Below are 22797 nucleotides of genomic sequence, written 5' to 3' on the forward strand. Positions count from 1 at the left end.
ATATCAGTGCCACACATCATTTATCACACCAAAGACCTTCCGTCTGCATCAGCGAGCCTTTCCCAGAGCTCTTTTCTCTTACATTCTAACATCTTTTGGGGCCGTTCACACAGAACGCGTTTTTCCATTCCACTGCCCTACTTTTCCATTATTTTTCAACGTAAACGCGCCGTAGACGGACGAGTGTGTGACCGTTGAGCTCGCGTCTTTTGCAGCGTCTCGCGCGCATGACTCCGCGTTCTAAAAACGTTGCGCTCAAGAAATTAAACTTTATTTACAATGCATTTTTATGTTATTCTACGCCAAAACACAGACACACTTTTGTACTCAAAATCAGATGAATGTTCTTTATATGAAAGTATAATTTATTAATTGCTGTATATAATCACATTCACAAAGAAACATTTGAGTCATTTGTTTTGTTTTTGACGTCTAAGAACAGCTGTGCATGTATGGACACCTGTGAACTAAAAAAAAAATCCAGCTGCACCAGTTTAATTCTGTTCATTAAAGCTATAGTGCATACACACACACACACACACACACAGAGAGAGAGAGAGAGAGAGAGAGAGAGAGAGAGAGAGAGAGAGAGAGACCCACACATGTACAGTAGAAGCATGTTAAAATATACAAATTTTATTTTTTGAAAGAAAAACTGCAACATTCAACATTCTTGTCATTCAAAAATTACAGTTGTTGCAACATTTATATTATATATTCTGCAAAATGCACGATTTGATTTAAAAATACAGTAATCATGGCATATCCATTCCTTTGCATTGTTGGCATCATTAAGCAAGAAGCACATTTAAAAGCACAGGCCCAGCGTGGCATGATTTATTTATTTTTTCCTCAGTAGTCTTGCTCTAGGCTCTTGCCGAATGTATGGTTTGGGCCTGCTGGATGTGTACGCGGGTTGCGCTGTTTTCTGGGCACTGGAAGTGGCCTCTCTTGCAGTCCCAACTCCATCTCTGTCTCAGCTCTACAAACAAACAGATGCTGTGAAAATCTGTAATACTGTAGTATTATTGCTTTAACACTGCGTTCATTTATGCTTTAAACTGATATGAATTATTAACTACGAATAAGGAAATATTACTAACCAAATGTGTAACTGTGTAAATATAGCCTAACCAGTGTTGGGGGTAATGCATTACAAGTAATGAGAGTAAAATAATCAGAATATTTTTTTCAAGTAACTAGTAAAGTAATGAATTACTTTATTAAAAAACAAACAAGCAAGCAACCCCAGGTGACAAAAAACAATGCGAATGTAACTTTATGCATTACTTTCTATAAAAAGTAACGTAATTAGTTATTTTTTAACGAGTAATGCAATACTTTAAAGCATTGCTTTTGAAAGGTAGCTTTCCCAAACACTGAATATAACATCCCTGCATTTACTCATTTTGACATTATACCAGCAACTACAATGTGGTGTAAACCAAGGTTATTATAGTTTTGCATTTAATTAGTTTTTATTTTAATATAAATTTCCTATAAATTTCAGTTTAGTTTTAGTTATTTCCATTAATGGTTTTGTTAGTTTTAGTTTAGTTTTTATTTTGTGAACACATTTCTATTTAGTTTTTCTATATTTAGTTTCAGTTTTAGTTTTAGTAATTATAGTTTAGCAGAGTTAACAGAACACTTGCAGTTTATAGTTAACTCTTGTGAAAACCTCTTAATAATAAAAATTAAATAATTGTTTGAGGATGAACAAAGAACCAAACAAATGCAACTAAAAAGTAAGAATTATTCATTCATACTCATTCACATTAAAAATGAAATCTTGTTAAAGGAGAACTCCGGTCAATTTTAACATTGAGCTCATTTTTTTTTGTAAATTTGGAGTGCTGTCAATACAGAGAACAACGACAAAAATCGGTGTTGCCTACACCGTGTTATCCTCTTTTTAAAATGTGCACCCTGTTGACTTCAATGGGGAAAAGTTTTAAACCTGCTTTTAGCCTCTTAACATCCTTGATGTGTCATTACAAGTGCACAGGTCATGTGAGTGATTCCTTCGGGGTGATCACGGGTGAATCTGACTGCAGTAGATGTGAAAGATATGAATAAAAATGATGTTATTTCAGCCAGCGCACATACCTGTATTTACATCCTGTTTTCGGTCGAAGTCCATAGTAATCGATTGTCGAGTTCACGCGCACAGGTTTAGTACCTATGATCGCGCGCGTGAACTCGACAATCGACTACTGTGGCCTTCGACCGAAAACAGGAAGAGGTACCTCTTCTCTGACCAATGTACGTCTATATGTGGGCTAGACATGCTATTTGTTTTTTCCGTTTTCTGCTTAGGGTGGTCTCTGGTCTAATATGTGTGGTAACTTGTTTAGTTTCACATGAGATGGTTATCTTACCTGGAATTAGGGTACAGCTGTATTTACAAGAAGTCTAGTCATGATGGATATACTTATTTGGCCATTTCTGCTTCTTATAGGGCTGGTTCACACAGAAAGCGGTTTTGCTAATTTGCTTTAAAAAACGGAAAAAAGACGCAGGCTATGGCAAGCCGTTTTAAAATTTAATCATTAAAACCTACTAGTAGGCTATCTATTTTCATGCTACAAGTACTTATTTTTTAGAAACTAGTATCTATTCCATTAAGTACTAGTGCTTATTCATTAGCTACAAGTGCTTATTCTTTAGGTGCTAGTACCTTTTTAATAGATTATTCATTAGAAATAGTTCTTATTTTTTAGATACTGGTACTCATTCATTAGATACTAGTACCTATTAAATAGATAGGCTACTAGTACTTATTCATTAGATACTAGTACCTATTAAATAGATACTAGTACTTATTCATTAGATACCAGTAGCCTACCCATTAATTAGATACCAGTACTTATTAATTAGCTACTAGTACTTATTCAATAGATACTAGTACCTATTTATTAGATACTAATATTTATTCCAAAATGTTACTAGTAAGATTTTTTATTCTATTCTAAGATTTTTAATTGAACTCTACAGTGGCTGTTCTGACTAACAAAATCAGCTGTGACTAGTAAAATAAGAATGGTTACTTGTAACAATTACAAAAGATACTAGTGTCCAATAAATAAGTACTAGTACCTAATGAATAACTACTAGTATCTATAAAATAGATACTAGTATCTAATGAAAAATAATAGCATTTAATAAATAAGTACTAGTATCTAACAAATACTTACTAGTAATATTTAAAAAGATCCTAGTCAAAATTGGAATATTTACATGTCATAAATTAATAGATTATATCAAAACAGAATAGCTACTAGTATCTATTAATTTGCAGATACTGTATCCTCAATCTTTTAAAGCAACACTATGGAACTTTTCCTCTGCGGTCCCCCTACAGGTTGGAAGAGGAATTGTCCATTACCGCTGTCGAAAATCATTTAGCCTACCGCAGCCTACTGTCGCACGCACGCCCACTGTTTATCCAGCACTGGCTTTGGAATGAACGGTGTCCACAGACAAGGTAGAGTGTGATGCATGATTTCATGAAAGTATGATGTATTGAGACATCAGAAATGAAGAAAAACAAAATAATGACTATTGTAACGCTTGCCGTAAAGCAAGTCAAATTTGTATGTCTCATTAGAACTACAGAAACGCGGACCGCAAAGGCGGAGGCTTAAGTCCCTTTCACCCTGTTACGACTTGATGAACCACTGAAATGATTTTGGAAACATTATTTTAAGGTAAAAAAATGTTACATAGTGTTGCTTTAAGGAACTAATAAGAAAAAATTAAAGGCATACTATGCAGTTACAGTTTTTGTAAAACAGCGACCCCTAGAGTCGCTGTGGAGTACTTATATTTAACGTTGCTGTCGCAAGTATGTTTCTTGTTTTCTTTTTCTTGACTCTTCCGACCGTGCTGTCTTCGTTGACTCTGCCATGATCCACGTCTGAAATGAGTAGTCTGAATAGAGCACGTCTGAATAGAGGCTGCTTTATACGTTGTTGAAGTTTGTGACGTTGTGCCGTAAAGCAAGTCGTGATTTGGCGGGGCGCCACCTCTCAAACCTGCATTTCCATATGAACATTAGAGTTCTAAACTAAACTAAGGCTATAGAACATTGTTACTGGCTTTGTTGGTTTATCTAGCTAATTGGTTAGCATGAACGTTATAAAAGATGTGTTTGATATGACATTTATTGGTTTTAATGTACAGTAGACCATAATAAAGACTTAACTGACAATAATAAAATCCAAACAACAGTTAAGTAGTTCCAAAAACGGATTCATACCCACCAGCCAAACAACCACAAAACCCAGAGATGGGAACTTTTGGAGGGATTTCATAATTCCTTAATCAAAAATTCTGAATATTAACCTTTAATATTAAATAATAATAATATTAAATAAAAAAATTATCTAATATTAATCAAAATGAGAATGCGAGTCATGTCACAATAAGAATATATATGCACTATATTACATATGCTTATTATATTTTTTACTCTAATACCATTAAAAAGGTATTCTATTATTATATTGTTATTATAAAAACGTCTTTGTTCAATTCAGTCCATTTCCTGTGTCATCTCTCTTTGACATGTTGTTGGTTCATTAATATTCAACATATTATTTGCACACTGATTATTTAAATAGTCCTAGTATCTATTAAGGTAAGGATATCTTTGATCTAAAATGTAACTAAAAAATAAACACTAGTTCTATTGTTTCTTAACAAGTTAGGTATAATTAAATACTAGACACTATTGGAATAAGTACTGGCACTTAATGGAATAGATACTAGTATATAAAAAATAAGTACAAGTAGCATGAAAATAGATACTAGTAGGATTTAAGGATTAAACGGCTTGTTAGTGCAATGAAATGGAAAAAAAGTGATTTTCCGGAACAAGATGAGAGCTTATTAGTAAAGATTATTTATTTTTGCTAATTATTATTTTATTTCAGTTAGTTTTTCAGTAACTGTTGTTAGTTTCGTTTAGTTTTAGTTTTTCATTTTTGTTGAAATTTTCTATTTTATTTAATTTTCCGAAAATGTTTTTTTGACCAATAGTTTTATTCTTAGTTTCAGTTTTCGTTTACGAAAATAACCTTGGTAGAAACAATAGGGATTCATGGATATAAAAAAATATATTTTGTTTCGTATAACAGATAAATGGCAGATTATTTAAATTCTACTACACTATTCTACACCATTTTGTCCAAATAAGTTAAAATATTTAACATTTAAAATATTCAAATAAATTGTGAAAAGTGAATTTAGGCATAATTATGAACATAATGAAAAAGGCAATGGTAATCTAAATGTAACAATAGGGAAATGAGCAGAAACCATTAAATAAGCAATATCAACTGATAAATTAAAAATAACAATGTAAAATTTAATTAATTTTAAGAGAATATATAACAAAATGGCAGCATTAGAAATGAACATTTTGATATCACTGACTCACCCTCATGTCATTCCAAACCTTTATTACTTTCTTTCTTCTGTAGAACGATAGCAGATATTTTGAAGATACTTAGAACCCCGTTGACTTTCATTGACAAAAAACTGACTCATTTTTCAAAATATCTTTTTGTGTACATTTTTTTATTTTAAGGTGAACTATCCCTTTAAAGCAACATAAAGACCACAGAAACGCTCAATTAAGCCTGACTGTGAGTAATACAAGTATCACTGTGTAGTAAAGGAAGAGGAGGTACCTGTTGTATTGGCAGTTGCACTGGCAGTAGTCTTTGGCTGTAAGAGGCTGCCGCATGGATCTCAGCTTTTTCACTCTCTTCTAGATAAAAGAAAAAAAAAACATTAAATGAGCCACTTCCTTTCTTGCTTGCTTGCCGGCTTTCTTTCTCTCACCTTCATTCGTTTGTTCCTTCGCTGGACGAAAACAATCACAACGACAAGTCCGATCAGAACCACAGCACTGGCTCCTACGGCAATCCAGACCCACAGCTGTAAGCCAAGCATCTCCTTGTTCCATGGTCCCCCACCTGCAGGTTTTTTTCCTCTCACTTTAGTGACTTCCTGTTCACTTCCACCTGTTCAATGATCATTATAAACTAAGACTGAGCTGTTGATCTGGGATTTTGCTTAGTGCACAACGCACATAAAGTGCATCCTTTCTATTGTGAAATTATATTAATTCCTGTAGGAATGCAGCGATATTAAAATTCTGGCTGATACCTATAAGCTGATAATCAATTTGGCCAATAACTATAACTGATGCGGTTCTAATATATAAAGTGCATCCATACAAGACTGATTTTGTAAAGTTGTGAAATGTAGATTTGTTTCACCTGAAGGTTTGGCTACAACCGTCAAATTCGTCTTTGCAGTTAGCTCTGCTCCTCCTTCAAACTTCACTGTGCACACATAGTCCCCTGCATCACTAACCCGCGCCTGAGAGAATAAGAGAGGAAATGACTGTCATCTCTTAAAATAAAGGTTCTTTATTGGCATGATCTATGGTTCCATGAAGAATCTTAAACATCAATGGAACTTTTTCATTGCACTAAAGGCCCTTTAGATTATGCATTTTATAAAATTATTCACAAACACAAACATTTTTTTTTCAGAACTCTTCACTTAAAGGTTATTTGTGGAACCCAAACTATACTCATAAATTATTCTAATGTATTATGCAAATAATTATTTTCCAAAAAAACTTTGCAACCTTCATTTTTTTAAGAGTGTAACATGAAAATGTTATGTATAGTTTATTCAAAGCAAGATCAGTGTAAGGCATTCACTTTTATCAATGTGACATCATAGTTTGTGCTGAGTTGTCCACTAGTAAATGTGACTTTTGATGAATTCACGCCATTCCAGTGTAAGCCTTTGCCTGAGTTCATCAGGGTTGGGAAAGAGTCTGCAGGGAGGTGGTCAGCCTTCCACTTCCCACCCTCAACACGTAGAGATACACTCTGAGAAAGAGAACAGGGCAGCACTACACTCCCCCCTTCAGCAACTTCAACAGCTTTGGTCTGGAGACCTGTTGGAGACCCAGGCAAATGTCATTTATAGCATGAAATGTGAAATATTATAATAATATAAACAATAATATAAACTTTTATTAACTATTAGGGACACCAACCGACAACAGTCAACTGTAAACTGATCTTCAAGTCATCCTTGACCTGACATGTCCACTGGCCATCATCGTCTGAAGTCACAGACTTCAGCTGTATCACTTGTTTTTTATTTTTTTCAACATTAGAGGGATCCAGCCACTTTACTTCAGCATTCGGGTCTCCTGTAATGTCACAGTGCAGCTCTGCACTACTGGACTGCACCAGCACTGCTGGTTTAGCAAAGACTGAGAGAGAGAGAGAGAAAAGGGAGCAAATATGAAAAATACAATCATTCTAAAAATAAATAAATAAGGTTCTCGCCACTGCTGTCGTCTCTCACCTGACACAACACGCAGAGTGTATTTTTTCCTTGTCTGAGTGCAGGTATATTCTCCAGAGTCTCTTGTCTCCAGTTTGGGAACCCTCAAAGTTCCGTCATTTACCCTTACTTTGTCCTTAATATGGGAACTACCTTTAAAAATAAAATCAATTATAGCGTGACTCCTCACAATATATATTTATATTCAATCATTTTTGTGTCAAAAGGAGAAGAAAATGATACCCAGCGCTTTAGTTCCACTTCTGCCCCTAATGGTAATAATGTGAGTGCCGTTCAATCTCCATTCTACATCACTTTTCGGACCTAGGGCTCCACAATCCATGGAAACGTCACCCCCCACTTTCTGATATAACACATCACATTTCCCACACAATGTACACAGTGCTGAAGGAGAGAATGTTGGAGAATAAGGGAGGGTTAAAGAAAGCAAAGCTGTGCAGACAGAGTATTATATATAGACTGTTTAAAATAAATAAAAGGTACTTCAGAATATTACAATGCACTGTATGAGTTTATTTATGCTCACCAAGAAGGAGAAAAAAGAGGATCTTGCAAGTTGCCATTCTGTTCCTTTTTCTAAAAAAAATATATTGAATGAAATGTAAAGTTTCTTTTTAAATCAAAAGCCCGGCGTTTCATTTCCTTGAGAAAATCCTATCCGATAATCTTTTTTCGTATATAAGAGGCCCATGCTTTAACAACTAAGAAAAAAAGGGGGTAAACAGGAAATCAACATATGTGGCTGTGAGCCACAAGTGCAACTGCTTTCGTAATTTTGTTTCATTCTCTCTTAACCTAAAATATTTGTTGTCTGTACATATAGTCCTAATTTAAATTATTAAAATTAAATTTGAATAATTTGAGAGAAATATCCAAGACACTTGTATTACTATTAAGCTAAACAAGTTATCACCAGCAAAATAAGCTATATGATGCCTCCAAATTATACACACATTGGTAGAAAATGAATAAAAATGTTTTTTTTTTGTACTTTAAAAAATAAAATAAAAATCTAAGTTTTATATTGTATCTTCAATGCATAGTAATATACATTTCCCTTACAGTGTTTGTGGTGCAAATAAGCATTCCTGTTTCACTCTGCTGGTTTTATTTTTCTTATTTATTACTGTCTTTTTTATCCATGTTATTAGCCTATGACAAGCTGAAACATTTTTATAAATCCTACAAAATACTGTGCTTACGTTATAATCTTGTAATCGTTTATTTCGTTTACTTTTCATTCTTAAAATAAGCAATTATATAGCAGCTACATGTTTTTTTTTTTTTTACTTTTTAAGTTACATTTATTATTAGTCTAAGTCGGTCCTTATATATGACGATATATTTAAAAATCATTAAAGTTAACGAAAAGGAAACAAAAATATATAGGCTAGCCTATATTAAACCAATAAAAATATATATAAAAAGGAGCATCATGATCGAGTGTTAAATAAATATTATCCTCTTTTGGTTCTAAAATAATATATCTGTATCTCACCTAGGAATTGAAGACAAAAAGAAAAAAAAAACATCATTCAGTTGCATCATTTATTTGTTTGTTTGTTCGTTTTTTCACCCTTTTTATTTAAAACCGTATTTCGCGTATGCAAGACAAGTTAGATAACAGATTTGATTGTTGAAAGCTCTGCTGTTTATACTCACGTTTGAATGCCGTTTTCTGATTTGTTAACACAGTTTCAAAAAATGTTTATGAGCCTTTAGTCCAAAAAAACCAGCGCGTGAGAGAAACCAGCCGAGACGAAAACCTTAAACTGCACCAGAATCTCAAATGAGGCAAGAGAGCGGAAGAAAGAAAAAAAAAAAAAAGTGTTTTTGGAGAGCAGAAACCAATGTAGGGCAGAAAACGCCTCTCACATGTAGGCCTACTTCGCAGTGGGAAATCCTTGATAGATTTGAGAATTACGGTAAACATTAATCGATATTAGTATTTTACACCTAAATCAACAGGCCTAAATAGCACGTGCAAATTAATCTCAGATTCTCAGTATTGACATTTCATAACAGACAACGCTTGCAAATGTGATACGCTATGTAGATTCACTTAAGATTCAAAGAGCTTTGTAATTTACTTACCGTCAAAGCTTGACAGCATTAAGACAAACGACGCTTTAACTCTCCATTGTAAACCAGATGTGCTTAATTGAATATCATTCGTGTCGTTTTTGCATTTAATTCATGTTTAATTCATTGCTTTCACATTTATCAACAATCTTTGCACTTTCAGTTTGTTCCTTCCTGTAATACAATCATTACTGCTAACAAAGTTCGTTTATACACACCCATAATCACAATACACAAGAGTCAGAAGAAGCAAAGAGACATTTTTTATTTTAAAGCAAAAAGAACAAAATTAATTCATTCCTCCCCCAAAAAAGGAGAACAAACCATGAGGAAAAAAGTGAAACCGCACAATACCTTTTGCATTCATTTTTTTTTTAAATTTAAAATTCCAATATATAATATTTAGCTGTTTTTTTTGTGATTTAGTGATATTTACTTGTCATTAAACATTTTGCAGAAACATTCTGGAACACATAAAGGGAAGGAAGGTGGAGCTTAGCTCTAGAAGCGATGATGTCACAATAGTCACAATCCAATCAGGGGGAGGCACGAAGGAGACTAGTGTGTGGTAAGGCATTGTACAACATATGGGCGTTTCGAGTAAGAACACTCTAATCCGCACATCCTACATCTCTTTTTTTCCTTCCATTTTATTACGTCTGGTTTTTCTCGGTAGTGAATAAATTCGATGGAGAAGTGCTTTGACTTATTAAATGGCGCATCAGTTCAGAAGCAGGAGTCTGTTACCTACTTTTCCAGTGGATCAGATAGAGAAGTGTGTGAGTGTGTGTCTGGGTGAAAGAGAGAGAAAGATACTATTCTAGTTTACTTTATTCCACCACTCTCCTGTAAAAGTACAGGTAGCCCAGATCCTTAGGTGGCTTCTCAGAGGCACAAACTTTCTGATCGTTAAAGATTACCCACCTGAAAGAAACAAAGACAGACACTGGATATAAAACCACTGAGAAGAAAATGAATACTGAGAAGGTGATATTGCTGTACAAGAGCTGCATATGAATAATAATAGAGGAACTGATGGAGAGAGAACTTCACTCACTGTTGGTCCTTCTTGATGTGGCAGACATAATGACCACACATTGTGCTCGATCCCATGTGACTGATGAACGCAAAAAGCTCATACTCTTCAGGGCAAAAGGATGGGAAAGATTTGAATCGTTAGAAGAGAGCATAATATTTAAGAAAAAAAAATTATAAAATGCCACAAAAACACACTTACTTCCTGCTCCATCACGGACACGTGGTCCTGGAGGAGGTTCCCGACTGGCTTCACTTCCTCCCTCTGAGCGTCCACCCTCAGACACATCCATGGACTCCAGATCATCCAGATGAGAGAAGATCCAGTCCACAGCACGTTCTAGAACATTATTCTACAAACAGAAATTGAAAAATATGGGCTTGACTCTCTTAAAAGAAAGAGATAACAAATGGCCTTTGAAAAAGTGCATAGCATTCTTAACATACTGACTGTTTTATTTTCTGTTCACTTTATTTGACGTTTGCAATTTTTGTAACCTATTACCAACATTTAAGACCTCGATTTGTGTGAGTTTTCTTTTTTTAACATGAAAGGGATTGTTCACCCAAGAAAAAAATGAAGATATTTTGAAGAACGTTGGTGACCCGACAGCCATTTACTGCCATTTTCTCCTAATATGGAAGTCGTTCTTTAAAATATCTTCCTTTGTGTACAACAGAAGAAAGAAACTCGTACAGGTTTTAAAGGAGACATATCATGCTTTTAAATTGTTCCTTTTTACATATAAATCATACATCTGTAGTCTATATAAAGCGGAACTGCAATGCTTGGGTCTGAATTCCTCATTATTATAGCTCCACAGGCCCCTTTTCTACCCTTTTTCTGAGGTGCGTCTCAATCAACCCGTTTTGGTGCGGTCTCTTTAAATACAACTGAGACACTTCATACCCCGCCCCTCTACAGGTTGCAGAGGTTCAACTCCACCCCGTTCAGCCATTTTTGTAGTTTGATAGCAGAGATACGATTATCTAGCGGCACAGAAACTTTTTATTCACACGTTATTAACAAAATGTCAACAACGGAAGACTTGTCCATCCAGCCTTACATGTTCGAGCCAGAGTCAGAGCCGGAGCGAGATGAAAATGAAGACGACGAATCTGCAGAACAACGTCTTCATATGGATGTATCGCAATGGTGTGTACTGTATTTACACATGAAACTTTGGTCTTCCGACCTTTTACCACCGTGTCGATTTATTTTGATTAATATGTGCGAGGGAGAAAGAGCAAGACAGCGTCTAGTTTGGAGACGGTGATGTCTTGTTTACACGTTCGTCTGGCTCTGAAGAGAGAGAGAGTGAGCGCGCGTGCGACCGGGTCTCTCTCTCTGCTCGTTCTTTCAGTTAAACATGCGTCCTGACACAAGCGCGGCAGTTCATCTACATTAGACGGTGTAATGAAGCGTGTGGGTTACTACATCCAACAACCGAACATTTTAACTTACCCTCTCGTAACTTCTGCATCCTTTAGCTTGGACTACAAAATTGCAGTGAGAAATAGAAATGGCGGATTGCTCGAAGTGTTGGGCCGGGAGTCAATATCCTTATTTGGCAGTTCCGCTGCAAATACTGTGACGTATTAGTTCACAAAACGTCATAGATTAACAGAAAAATCGGAACAGGTTGAAAAATATGACCAAAACAGAATATAAAGATATCAACGAAGCACCTGAAGAGAATAATTTCATATTTTCTGTACTTCTAAACACTCCAAATATACAACAAAATGCATTTAAGGGCTAAAAAAGTGGATTTAGCATGAGATGTCCCCTTTAAACAACTTGAGGGCGAGCAAGTAATGATAATTTTTGTTACTTCTTGGGTGTCACAAATTAAAAGGAATGTAATATTTATAGAAGTGAGGTAAATACAGTGTGGTAACTAGCTTGTATGCACAATTGGGGGCAATGTTATGCTTTAGGTCATTTATTTAACCATAAGAAATATTTTTTTTCTGCAACAATTCATGGAATATCAGTTCATAAGATTATATAACTGTTAAAAAGTTTGGGGGTAGTCAGATTTGTTTTTGGTGAATAAAATGAATTATTTTATTCAGCATCGACATTAAATTGACCAAAAGCAACATTAAAGGCATTTATAATGTAACAAAAAATATTTCCCCACTACTGCAGTCAGTAGCGTGACTTAATCTCTCCAGCCAAAACATTATCAATAAATTATTAAAATGTTTAGACAGTCTCCTCCTGTTTATTCACGACACACTCATAATCATTTTGTTTGCCGGTGTGCTGTGGAAAGATTTATGCTTGCATTTGGGCACTTATTAGTAATATATAGGCAATTAAAGGCTCGTTGTTATGATTTATGAATTGTTAATATGAACGCATGATTAGTCGACTAATCGTTTAAATGAACGACTACTTGTCAAACTAGAAAAATCTTTAGTCGAGGGCAGCCCTAAATGATTATAAGAAATGCGTCCTATGCGCCAAATCAGCATAAGAATGATTTCTGAAGGATCATGTGAAGTCACTGGAGTAATTCTTGCTGAAAAATCAGCTTTGCTTCAAATAACAATTAATGATATTTCATGATATTACTGTTTTTGAATTTTTCATCAAATAAATGCAGCCTTCAACAGCTGCTGATAAGGTCTCCAAGTATATTGCGCAAAGCAAAGTTCAGGACTCAGTTTGAACACTTCAACACTTTATCCCATTTCTTTATTTTTTATTGTTTTTTATAAATGTTTTATCATTCCTGTTTTTCTGTTGACTTATCTGTCCATTTTGTACCCCATTATAAAGAGACCGCGGGGTGGGGTGGGAGGGATTGGTAGATGGGTTGTTGTTTGTTGTGTTTCTTTTTGGCATGTTTATTGTCAAAATTTTTAAATCTAATAAAAAATAAAAAAAATAAAATAAATACAGCCTTGGTGAGCATAAACACTTTCACAAATATTTTTTTAAACGTAAATCAATCTCAAATTTTTTTGCCTAGTGTATTGTTGTATATTATTAATTGTTCAGTGCAATATAGAAGTAGATTTTAAGTGAGACGAGTAATTGCAAGTTTTTTGTTGTTGTGAGAACTATTAAAAAGATTAAATATTTCTTACATTAACTAAAGCCCCTTTCACGCAGAGCGTTGATCCCAGAAAATTGCCATATAATTGCTAGAGTGCCTTCTGTGTGAACGGAAACACGTCCTGGGATTGATCCCCGGATGGAGACCTAGTAACATTGCTGGGATCAGTCCCGGAACGTGCACTGTGTGAACTAAAGGCAGGACCAACGCCATTTAGTGAAGTGTCATCAAAATTACGTACCGGTAGTTAGAGCGACTCTTTGACCGGGGGTTTTAAATGCAGATCAAGGTCAACGTTACACATTAACAAAGAAGAAATTTTGACTGATTTTAAGTGAAGGATACAGTTATTTGCCGTTTTTGCCGTGTGACGTTTAAGCGTGCTCCTGGGAGCCTCTCTCTTTAGTTCTACAACACTAGCTAATGTTTTTTGACACGTACATTATACATCACATCTTGATGTCACATGTCTTTACGGGATGTGTGTGAACACATGCACAGATTCCAGAAAATCACTGGCAGTGTGAATGAATCAAAATTAAACGATTCCAGAACAAATCCCGGGACACAGGTATCAGTGTATTTTCCGGATTCTCTGTGAAGGGGCTTAACGATTCAGGGTTTTTCCTGGCTCAAAACGAGGTGGAGGTGGTAAAATCCTGATCATGTATTTTAATAGTAAATACATTTTAGTTTAAGTAGTATTTAAGTATTATTTATGGGGGTCTGGGGGCATTTTTTTTTCTTCATTTTATTAAATGTATGCTCCATCTTTCATTTCAAATTCTTCAATTTGATCAATACATTCAATTAGAATAAGACACTAGGTTGTTAATCAAAATGTTGGGAAACACGGTAAGACATCTATATTATTATCAACTATAGGCTATCAATCGCCACTTACATTAAATGAAATCGCGTTTTCGGTGATTCCCTTGTTATTTTTATTTTATTTTTTGATATTGGTTTTTTAATCAGGGCATTTTTCCGGTTGGGTAAGTACAATTCTCTCTCACTTGTCCCTTAAAAAAAACACGTGTCCCGGACAAGCGTTAATGTCGAGCCCTGATACGTTTTCCTTGATTGGTTTTCCCTGAAGAGAATTACGTTGTTGAAAACAAAAGTAAAAGAGTGACGCATGTTCATGGCGTTTTTTTCCATGATGAGAGTTCTGTGTCTTTATTAAACATTATAATGATTTATCTGTCATCCACCCTCGATTCATTGGAATGTTATGTTTTTATTACTTGGCCCGCAACAGAATAGTCACGGTGGAAAAAGTGTATCTGAGCATGATACTGTCTGTCTGAGTTTTGTCGAGAGCCGGAGGAGGAACGAAATTTGACAGAGGCGGCCGCCTTGTAATTATGCAGGAAAAACCCTGTATTTTTTTTTTTATTCGAACACATCTAATAATTCTTAAAAAAAGTACCATATTTGAGAAAACAGATCACGGTAGCTATCAGTAAGTTTATCTATAAAACATTGTTGGAAAAAAAATCTATGCATCAATATGTTTTTGCCTCTCACCGTAGCTCTGAGAGCACGAGTGGCCTGGTCTCGACTGAAGCCCATAGAAACGATGGTTGCAAGGTGTTCCTCAGGTACACTCTCAGTGGGTGTTGTGCCAGGAGCAGAACTAGAGCCAGGCAACACTAAAGGTGCGGAAAAATCTGCAGAAAAATCACACAAAGAGAATTATTACTCTAAATCTGCATACTGCTTAAAATCCTCTTCACAGTTGACACTCATTGATGAATGTATTTACCAGGGTCATCCATGTGCCCCATCACCCAGTTCATAGCAGCGTCGATGCCAGTGTTGCCTGTGTAGTACACGGCCTTCCGGCAAGCTTCCAGAGGAAAACCCATCTCACAGAGCTGAGACACTGTGGAGTCATCCAACACCGGAGCTGAGAGACAGACAGAGAGAGAGAGAGTGGTCTACGCACAGCTTTTGATACAAGGAATCATTACACAGACTGAATGCTAATCAAAATTAAATGAAAAAAAGTTTAACCAATGCTTAAATCCAAGACAAATTCCATTTAATTGAAAACTAAATACTGAGGCTGTATGATACATCATGTATACAGAAAGCACCACATAAAAAAAAAGTGTTTATCTTGAACTAAAGCAAATTAATTTAATGAACAAAAGAAGAAAGCAAAGGAAAAAGAAAAAGAATGAAAGACAGGCTCGAGTGAAGGCAGATGCAGTCGGAAAGAGGAGAAAAGACAGACTGACACAGCAGTGGGGAGTAGAGAGAGTCGTCCTCCTCGTTGCCGTGGGAACCCAGGATACCTTTAACCTCCACATCGGGGGTCATGAGAGGAGGCGGGGCCACCTCTGGCAGAAGCTCCTCCCCTGGCTGCTGTCCCATGGCACGGAGCGTGCTCAGATCCAGCGTGTCAGGAACGTCAATGCTCACATCTAATAAAATGATCATATATTAGTCTTCAAACTATGGCTGTAAATTTCATTCACTTACTCATTAAAAAAAAAATCATTTATAGATGTATTTGTACAGAATGAACATGTTTTAGCAGAGGTCTTCAAAAAATTTATATATATATATTTAGAGAGAGAGAGAGATATTTCACCTAGTTTTTTAGGAACCCAATCCAGGCCAAAAGTAAATTTCTTGATTTGGATAACAAGATGGTCAGGAAATGAAGCAAAGCGAGTGGTCCTAGAAACAAAAAAATATTAACACAGAAGAAACCCAAAGACTGACTACTAGTCTTTTATAAATAAGAATTATAATAAAGAATATTATTATTACTTTGTGGCAGTGGTTTTGGCCTGCACTGCAGAGCTCCAGAAATCTGTGAGTGTTTCTGGTTCACTGAGAGCAGCCAAACAGGCAGCAAATGGGATTTGAGCACGTGTCACAGCAGGGGGAGGGGCTCCGGATGACTCCGCCTCATCACGGCGACGCTCCGCTTCTTGTAGCTCCTCTGATAAACAGGAAGAGAAGATGATAAATGAAAGGAAGGATAAAATGGAGTATTATTTTATCCAGTCTTTCCTGGAAATTAAGTAAACTACATTCCAATAAGTGTCTAACCCATATTTGTTGCCTGGTCCATGGGAACAGGCAGCTGCACAATGTAGTCCACTCGTTGCGTATACTTGGCCTTTTGTGACTGCTGGCATACGATCTTCTCTTCTACCAGGAAGCGGAAAGCTTCTGAGGGATTCATGCCAGACCGACAGTTCCTCTGGGCAACAAAGAAAAGCTGAATTGAGCGAATGCACAAGTAGAGAAAAACAAAGACAGCAGGAGAAAGTCATCATCATTACCTCCACCATATTTATAAAGTGAAGAAGAAACTCCTGCGCATCCTGCTGCCGATTGGTCGAGAACTCCGGGTGGCCTCGTCCAACCAGAGCTTTGAACATGCGAGGTGCTATCCCAACCTGGTCACCCTGTACAAACAAAATCAATTATGAATGGCTTATCTCAACTACTAAACATAAACAGAATGACATTTCATTAGAAACAATTTCTGAAAGATTTGCACATAAATTCTGCTCTTCTTTCCTGAATGAGACCCGGTGAATTAGAATTGTTAAAAGGTGGGTGTGTGTGTGCGCGTGTACCCTGGGTTCGGTGGAGGCACTGGGGTCATCTCCGGGGTCCGGGGCCGGCTTAGAGTACTCTCCTGACAGAAGGCCATAGCCCAGCTTTGCTCTGATATTAAAGCGTGAAAAGGAAGGAAGAAAGAGAACGTTTTTGGTTATTTCATCAAATTGCTGTAGTGTTTAAGCTTTTTGAAAAAAAATTCTAAGTAGATGTTCATGTTTTTTCCCTGCTTTCTTTCAGGTAGCAGAGAGAGAGAACTGATGTATAGTGACCTCTGCTGGAAGTATGGTATAAAAGGGATAGTTCAGCCAAAAAGGAAAATTCTGTCATCATTTACTCAACTTCAAGTTGTTCCAAAATATTTTGGGGTGGACGATCACTAAACACACACCCCTATTTTAAAGGTTTGTAGGTCAGGTACTCACACTTGAGTCTTAAAGTCCTGGGTAGGGTCACTGGGCGCCTCAGCAAAGACCTTGTCAATGTTGGAAACGTATCTGACAGTTAAAGAGCGAGAGGACGTATTTAGAGACTTAATTTTATTTCAGCAATAGTTAACATGAATATAAAAATATATAAAACATTCATGTCTAATACACATACACTACCATTCAAAACTTTGGGGTCTGTAAGATTTTTTTATGTTTTTAAAATAAGCCCTTTATGGCTGCATTTATTTAATCTAAAACACAAAAATGTAATTTAAAATGATTTAAAATAACTATTTTCTATTTTAAAATGTAAAATATTACATTACTCTTCAGTGTCACATGATCCTTCAGAAATCATTCTAAAATGCTGATTTGGTGCTTGAAAAACATTTCTGATCATCAATGTTGAAAACCGTTTGGCTTAATATCTCTGAAACATTTTTTCAGGATTCTTTGATTAATAAAAAGTTCAAAAGAACAGCACTTATATGAAATAGAAATAGTTTGTAATATTATAAATGTATTTACTGTCACTTTTAATGTGTCCTTGCTGAAGAAAAGTATTTAAAACATTTTTTACTGACCCCAATCTTTTGATCGGTAGTGTATATGGAAAAACATGGCAAAACCACTAAGATCCCACACATTCTCAAAAGCACTCTGAAAGACACTAACTTGGTCTGGAAGTCTGGGATGGTGAAGAGCACTTGCATGACAGAGTTGAGGTAGCAGCTGTTTCCCAGGTTCTTCATACCGGTGAGCCCCGGGCCCCACATGGGCCTCAGAGTGGTGCCCGACTCCTGAATCACCTCCCACTCTCCCACACGCTGGTTCACTGCGATCTCCAACTCAGTCATGGTTCTTTCCGTCTGACAGAGGGAGGAACACACTTTAAAACCAGCTTTTTTGAACAGCTTCTTAAGCACTTTAAGAATGAAAGCCCATCTTGCAGAGATTTTAGGAATGCTTGTACCTTTTCCATAGTCATCATATCGATGCCAAAGTGAGAAAGGTGTTCTGGAAGCTTAGAATCTAATACCATATCATCTTCATCATATGAATAGACATCTGCAAAGACAGACACACAGCACACAATGTCTTCAAATAGACAGTTTTTTTTTTTGTTTTTTTTTTTTTACAGAAAAGAGCACTGTACATTGATCAAAAGTGAGAATAAATACATTGATGACAAAAAAGCCTTCTATTTAAAAAAATAATAAAATCCTGGAAAACATGCATCATGATTTCCACAAAAATATTAAGCAGCACAACTGTTTTCAACATTGATGATAACATTAACCTAATCAGTATATGTATTAGAATGATTTCTGAAGGATCATGTGACTGAAAACTGGAGTAATGATGCTGAAAATTCAGTTTTGCCATCACAGAAATAAATTATATTTTAAAACATATTGAAAAATGTTTTGAAATGCAATGATATTTAACATTATAGTTTGACAGTATTTTTAAATAAATAAATGCAGCCTTGGTTAGCAGAAGAGACCAAGGGAAGAAGCAGAAGAGACCATTTACTTAGACTCTAGTAGCTTTTGTGTGATAATCTCACCTGCTCCGTCAGGTGTTATTGTGCCGAGTTTGACAGCCAATGGGTATCCGGTCTGCTGGTAGTGCAAGAGGGCGTGGTTATTTCCTCCCGATCCATCAAAATACCTCCGCCCACACAAAACCTTCCCATCTGTCAGATTCATCCAGATGTTCTCCTGGAGGTCACAGACCTCACACTTCCAACCACTGAAAGAAAGATAGGAGCATCTAAATGCCAACAATCGATTACTGTAACTTCCTCTGGGATCATATTCTCAGAGCTTAGCAGTACACATCAAATGTGTCAACAACATTTGCACGTGTGTATACCTCGGAGGGATTTTGACCCCATTGTCGAGTTGTTTAAGTTCAGCTGCGTATTTTGACTCCTGTCGCACTTCACCGTCCCACTGCTGCACCTGCAGAGCATGTGACACGGAGTCTGCTGCCTGCAGCCCCGCCATCGACAGAGACACCTGCAAGCGAGAATGACAACAACACAGCGAATGATAGTTAGAAAATTCAGCTTACACTTAATTATGACTATATAGCATTATATCTGGTAAATAAATAAAAAGTTAACAGTCTATAAACTGACTATTACAGCCTAATAAGAAAATGAACATGCCATCCACAAGTCTGTTATTATTACATAGTGAAAAATAATGTTAAAAAATACAATATATGAATATAAAATGATATTCACCCTCTCCCGAACAACATCTGGCATGGAGGTTAGATCCTCTGATGTTACTTCCTGTCGGTCTGGGAACAGAACCACCTTGACTTCTTCCTCATATTGCTCCTGATCAACATCAAACCCTCCCTCAATCCCTACGAGAAAAACATGAAAGCTTTACATCCTTTTATGTTTCATAAAATAAGCTTACTTACAATAAAAACTAAAATATTACACTAAGACTGAGGGCAAAAGAAAGCAAGTGCTTACCAATGGCCAGTCTTGTGGGCTTCTTTTTGGGAGGATCACCGGATCCAGAATTGGGATCATCCTCCTTCTGATAGACAGACAATGTTAGTCTACATTTGCCAGAAGAACAGCACAAGAAACAAGACACTACAAAGCTTGGTTGTGCAATTCGTATTTGCTTAGTTCAAAAGCATTGACATGAAGAGCCGCACAGCAACTACAGTGAATTAAAGGTCTAATATGTTTTTCATTCAAATAATTTCTCCTATACCATATTAATATGCAGAGACATAAATAAGCCACATGTCGAGATTATGTTGATTTTCCAGAAAAGTCTAAGAACTGTGCAGCTATACAGTGCCCACACCCACATATTATTTTATTTATTTTTTGCAGCCTTGGTTACGCTATTTTTTCCATTAAATTTTCCCATGGGGGAAATCACACAAAAATACAAAAGGTACTAGACTGTGTAGAGTAATTAAAGTCGCAATGAAACGGAAGTGGGGACAGATCTTATCTTAAGTATTGTGATACGTATCTGAGTGCAACAGAACATCCAAAAAAAAAACAAAAAAAAAAACCTTATTGGTTCTATGCATCTATTCATATGTGGATTTTAAGATGTGGGTGTTGCAATCAAAAGTGGAGGTGGATGAACATGAACTTGCAGAAAAGCCTGTTATTTTCACAGGAAGGACCTGTTGTCATTTTGATTAAAAATTATACTAGGTCAAAAAAGTAAATGAAACATAGGCATGAATTGTTCTCAATTAGATCTATAGCATGCATTTAGAAAGCAGACAAGATGCATTTTCATTTCAATCCGACCTTAACGGCTTTGTTGAACTACAATCCCATATAGCATTGCAAATGACAAATTTGACAAATGTTGCTTACATACATAGAAGCAGTTTATTTACATTTATTGCAAAATATGCAAACAAATATTTAATTAGTTTGAGAGTGTAGGGAGACTGACTGTTACAACATTCGCAGTGCTTTAGTGAAGTGGGTGATCACGGAGAGGTGTTTCTGCATGATTTGCTAGTCACAATTCCCTGATTGGTGGAGATTTCTTTGGACATTCATGAGTAATGTTTAATGTAGTTCTTCAACAGGAATTCCACTGATAAACAAATGTGTTGAAAATCTAGGCTGATGGTTTCAACAAATGGCTTCAGTGTATCATTGATTAATAACCTTGTAGCTCACAATAAGTCTGGCTTTAATGGTTATTAAAATATCATTAATTATTATGAAAATTAAATAAAATTAATAGGATTTTTACTTCCCAACCCAAATGTTGAACATTAATAATTGCTTTGTCCCACCCAGCCTGAAACAGCAACACTGGCTAAACCAATGGCACGAGTCTGGGGGCGGGACTCTGTTTGTCTGGCCAATGAAAGACAGGAGGAGTGTTAGGGAAACCTGTTTGTCATCAATCTATTTTCTTTTCTTTTTTTACAATTCTGTTTGGAGAATGGAGACTTTAAAGATATATGAACGTACTCAAATCATACTTTATTATTAATAAATTCACTGAATGATGCGTCATGTGCTTACCTGTGTTTTCCGGGTCCTGGTGATGTGCAGGTAAGCTCTCTGACCAGTTTTGGCGTGGTGTCGGTCTACGTACTTACTTCCATAGCCGAGAAAGCTGTTCATACAGACATACAAGCCTCCCTCACTCTCCTGAAACAATTGAAAAGAACTGTTATAACAAAATACTGCTGGTCAACAGCACCACGCGCTAAATGAGGCAGTCTCACGCGCACACCACAAAATAACATTCACGCGCATGATACCGAAGCACACAGGCTTCTCAAGATAAGAAACTTTGCAGCTTCTAGCTAAAGTTAGCGTTATAACTAGCCCACAGCTAGCTAAAGTTATATATAATCGGATCATTTAAAGTTACAGAAAATGAATGGCTTAATCGAGATGTAACCAAAGAGTGCAGTCAACAGTGCAATGATGTCTCGCATGACCTAATGAAGGAAAATAGTGCAAACTTGAGCACTAAATGAGCGCTAGTTAGCGATCCCCTTTCACAGATGGTAAGAAGACCAAAGCAAAACAGCAACCTTATACAAACAAGCAAATAAATAAATAAAAATTCCCGAAAGTGCGCGATGACTGTGCAGTCTACTGAACTCACTGGGCTGGCGAATGAGAAGGCGCACTCGTCTTTGTGAACACGATCTCCGGGCCTCGGAACCCGAATCGTAGACAGAACCGACATCAATATCTCGCTAACCTCCGTCATCTCTGGCTAAACGCAATTTGCCTTCTTGCCTTCACACACACGCTTGCCCGCTTGGGTTTTTTGGCCCCCGCTCCTGAAATACAGTCCGCCTGAAGTCTCTGACAGCCCCTTCTTTCTCTGTTTCCCCTCAATGAAAGCTGCTGCTGATGATCCAATGTGTTTTACTCGAGGCCAGGGGCGCTGCACACACTCACACTGCACTCATTACATCCGCAAATGCTTGACCGTAAAGTGTCTAAAATGCGCGACCATATTTTTTTACATTTCAATTTTTTAAATAAAAATAGCAAATGTACACGTTTGTTTAACGTCTTTAATTGAAGGGGATTTAAATGATCGTTTAATGCAACATAGTAATCTTGGCATAACTAATACTTTCTTTTTTAAACTATATTATGAATTCTCATGTATTTTGTGCATTACGGTAATATGGACGCC

The 22797-nt window shown here is 36.4% G+C and overlaps 2 protein-coding genes across 6 annotated transcripts; both read right to left on the reverse strand.

The window, feature by feature from the left end:
* Positions 1–350: 350 nt before the first annotated feature.
* Positions 351–9669, reverse strand: LOC308705007 (neuroglian-like). 4 transcript variants are annotated; one of them, XM_081389800.1, is made up of 10 exons: positions 9499–9669; positions 7931–7980; positions 7627–7788; positions 7405–7536; positions 7088–7309; positions 6744–6985; positions 6291–6393; positions 5851–6032; positions 5697–5776; positions 351–982 (listed from the first exon to the last, which is right to left on the reverse strand). In XM_081389800.1, exons 2-10 carry the CDS (start codon positions 7965–7967, stop codon positions 853–855), a joined length of 1290 nt encoding a protein of 429 aa, XP_081245926.1. In that variant the 5' UTR covers positions 7968–7980; positions 9499–9669; the 3' UTR covers positions 351–852. The 4 variants fall into 4 exon arrangements, with proteins under 4 accessions (XP_081245926.1, XP_081245928.1, XP_081245925.1 ...); XM_081389802.1 differs by lacking the exon at positions 9499–9669 and adding an exon at positions 9067–9206 and having other exon boundaries at positions 5851–5984; XM_081389799.1 differs by lacking the exon at positions 9499–9669 and adding an exon at positions 9067–9206.
* Positions 9670–9759: 90 nt separating this feature from the next.
* Positions 9760–22587, reverse strand: usp5 (ubiquitin specific peptidase 5 (isopeptidase T)). 2 transcript variants are annotated; one of them, XM_081389797.1, is made up of 20 exons: positions 22252–22587; positions 21657–21785; positions 20109–20175; positions 19866–19993; positions 19490–19635; positions 19182–19366; positions 18585–18679; positions 18287–18480; positions 17606–17677; positions 17198–17288; positions 16898–17023; positions 16662–16815; positions 16377–16551; positions 16195–16283; positions 15896–16024; positions 15361–15504; positions 15123–15265; positions 10724–10874; positions 10544–10628; positions 9760–10410 (listed from the first exon to the last, which is right to left on the reverse strand). In XM_081389797.1, the coding sequence occupies exons 1-20, from the start codon at positions 22357–22359 to the stop codon at positions 10317–10319; spliced, it is 2505 nt and encodes an 834-aa protein (XP_081245923.1). In that variant the 5' UTR covers positions 22360–22587; the 3' UTR covers positions 9760–10316. The 2 variants fall into 2 exon arrangements, with proteins under 2 accessions (XP_081245923.1, XP_081245922.1); XM_081389796.1 differs by having other exon boundaries at positions 15839–16024.
* Positions 22588–22797: the final 210 nt, after the last annotated feature.

This window comes from Scardinius erythrophthalmus (genome assembly GCF_964197995.2).
Source record: "Scardinius erythrophthalmus genome assembly, chromosome: 16".
NCBI classification, from domain to species: domain Eukaryota; kingdom Metazoa; phylum Chordata; class Actinopteri; order Cypriniformes; family Leuciscidae; genus Scardinius; species Scardinius erythrophthalmus.

What these genes read in the sequence shown, in the direction of transcription:
- LOC308705007 (XM_081389800.1), bottom strand. Translation starts at nt 7,967, where the DNA reads ATGGCAACTTGCAAGATCCTCTTTTTTCTCCTTCTTG. An exon ending in TTTACAGTTGACTGTTGTCG is followed by an intron (nt 6,986 to 7,087) that starts GTTGGTGTCCCT and finishes GGTCTCCAACAG; the next exon opens with GTCTCCAGACCAAAGCTGTT. An exon ending in GAAGGAACAAACGAATGAAG is followed by an intron (nt 5,777 to 5,850) that starts GTGAGAGAAAGA and finishes TCTTTTATCTAG; the next exon opens with AAGAGAGTGAAAAAGCTGAG.
- usp5 (XM_081389796.1), bottom strand. Translation starts at nt 22,359, where the DNA reads ATGACGGAGGTTAGCGAGATATTGATGTCGGTTCTGTCTACGATTCGG. An exon ending in GCCCACAAGACTGGCCATTG is followed by an intron (nt 19,994 to 20,108) that starts GTAAGCACTTGC and finishes TTTTTCTCGTAG; the next exon opens with GGATTGAGGGAGGGTTTGAT. An exon ending in ACTTTATAAATATGGTGGAG is followed by an intron (nt 16,816 to 16,897) that starts GTAATGATGATG and finishes TTTGTTGCCCAG; the next exon opens with AGGAACTGTCGGTCTGGCAT.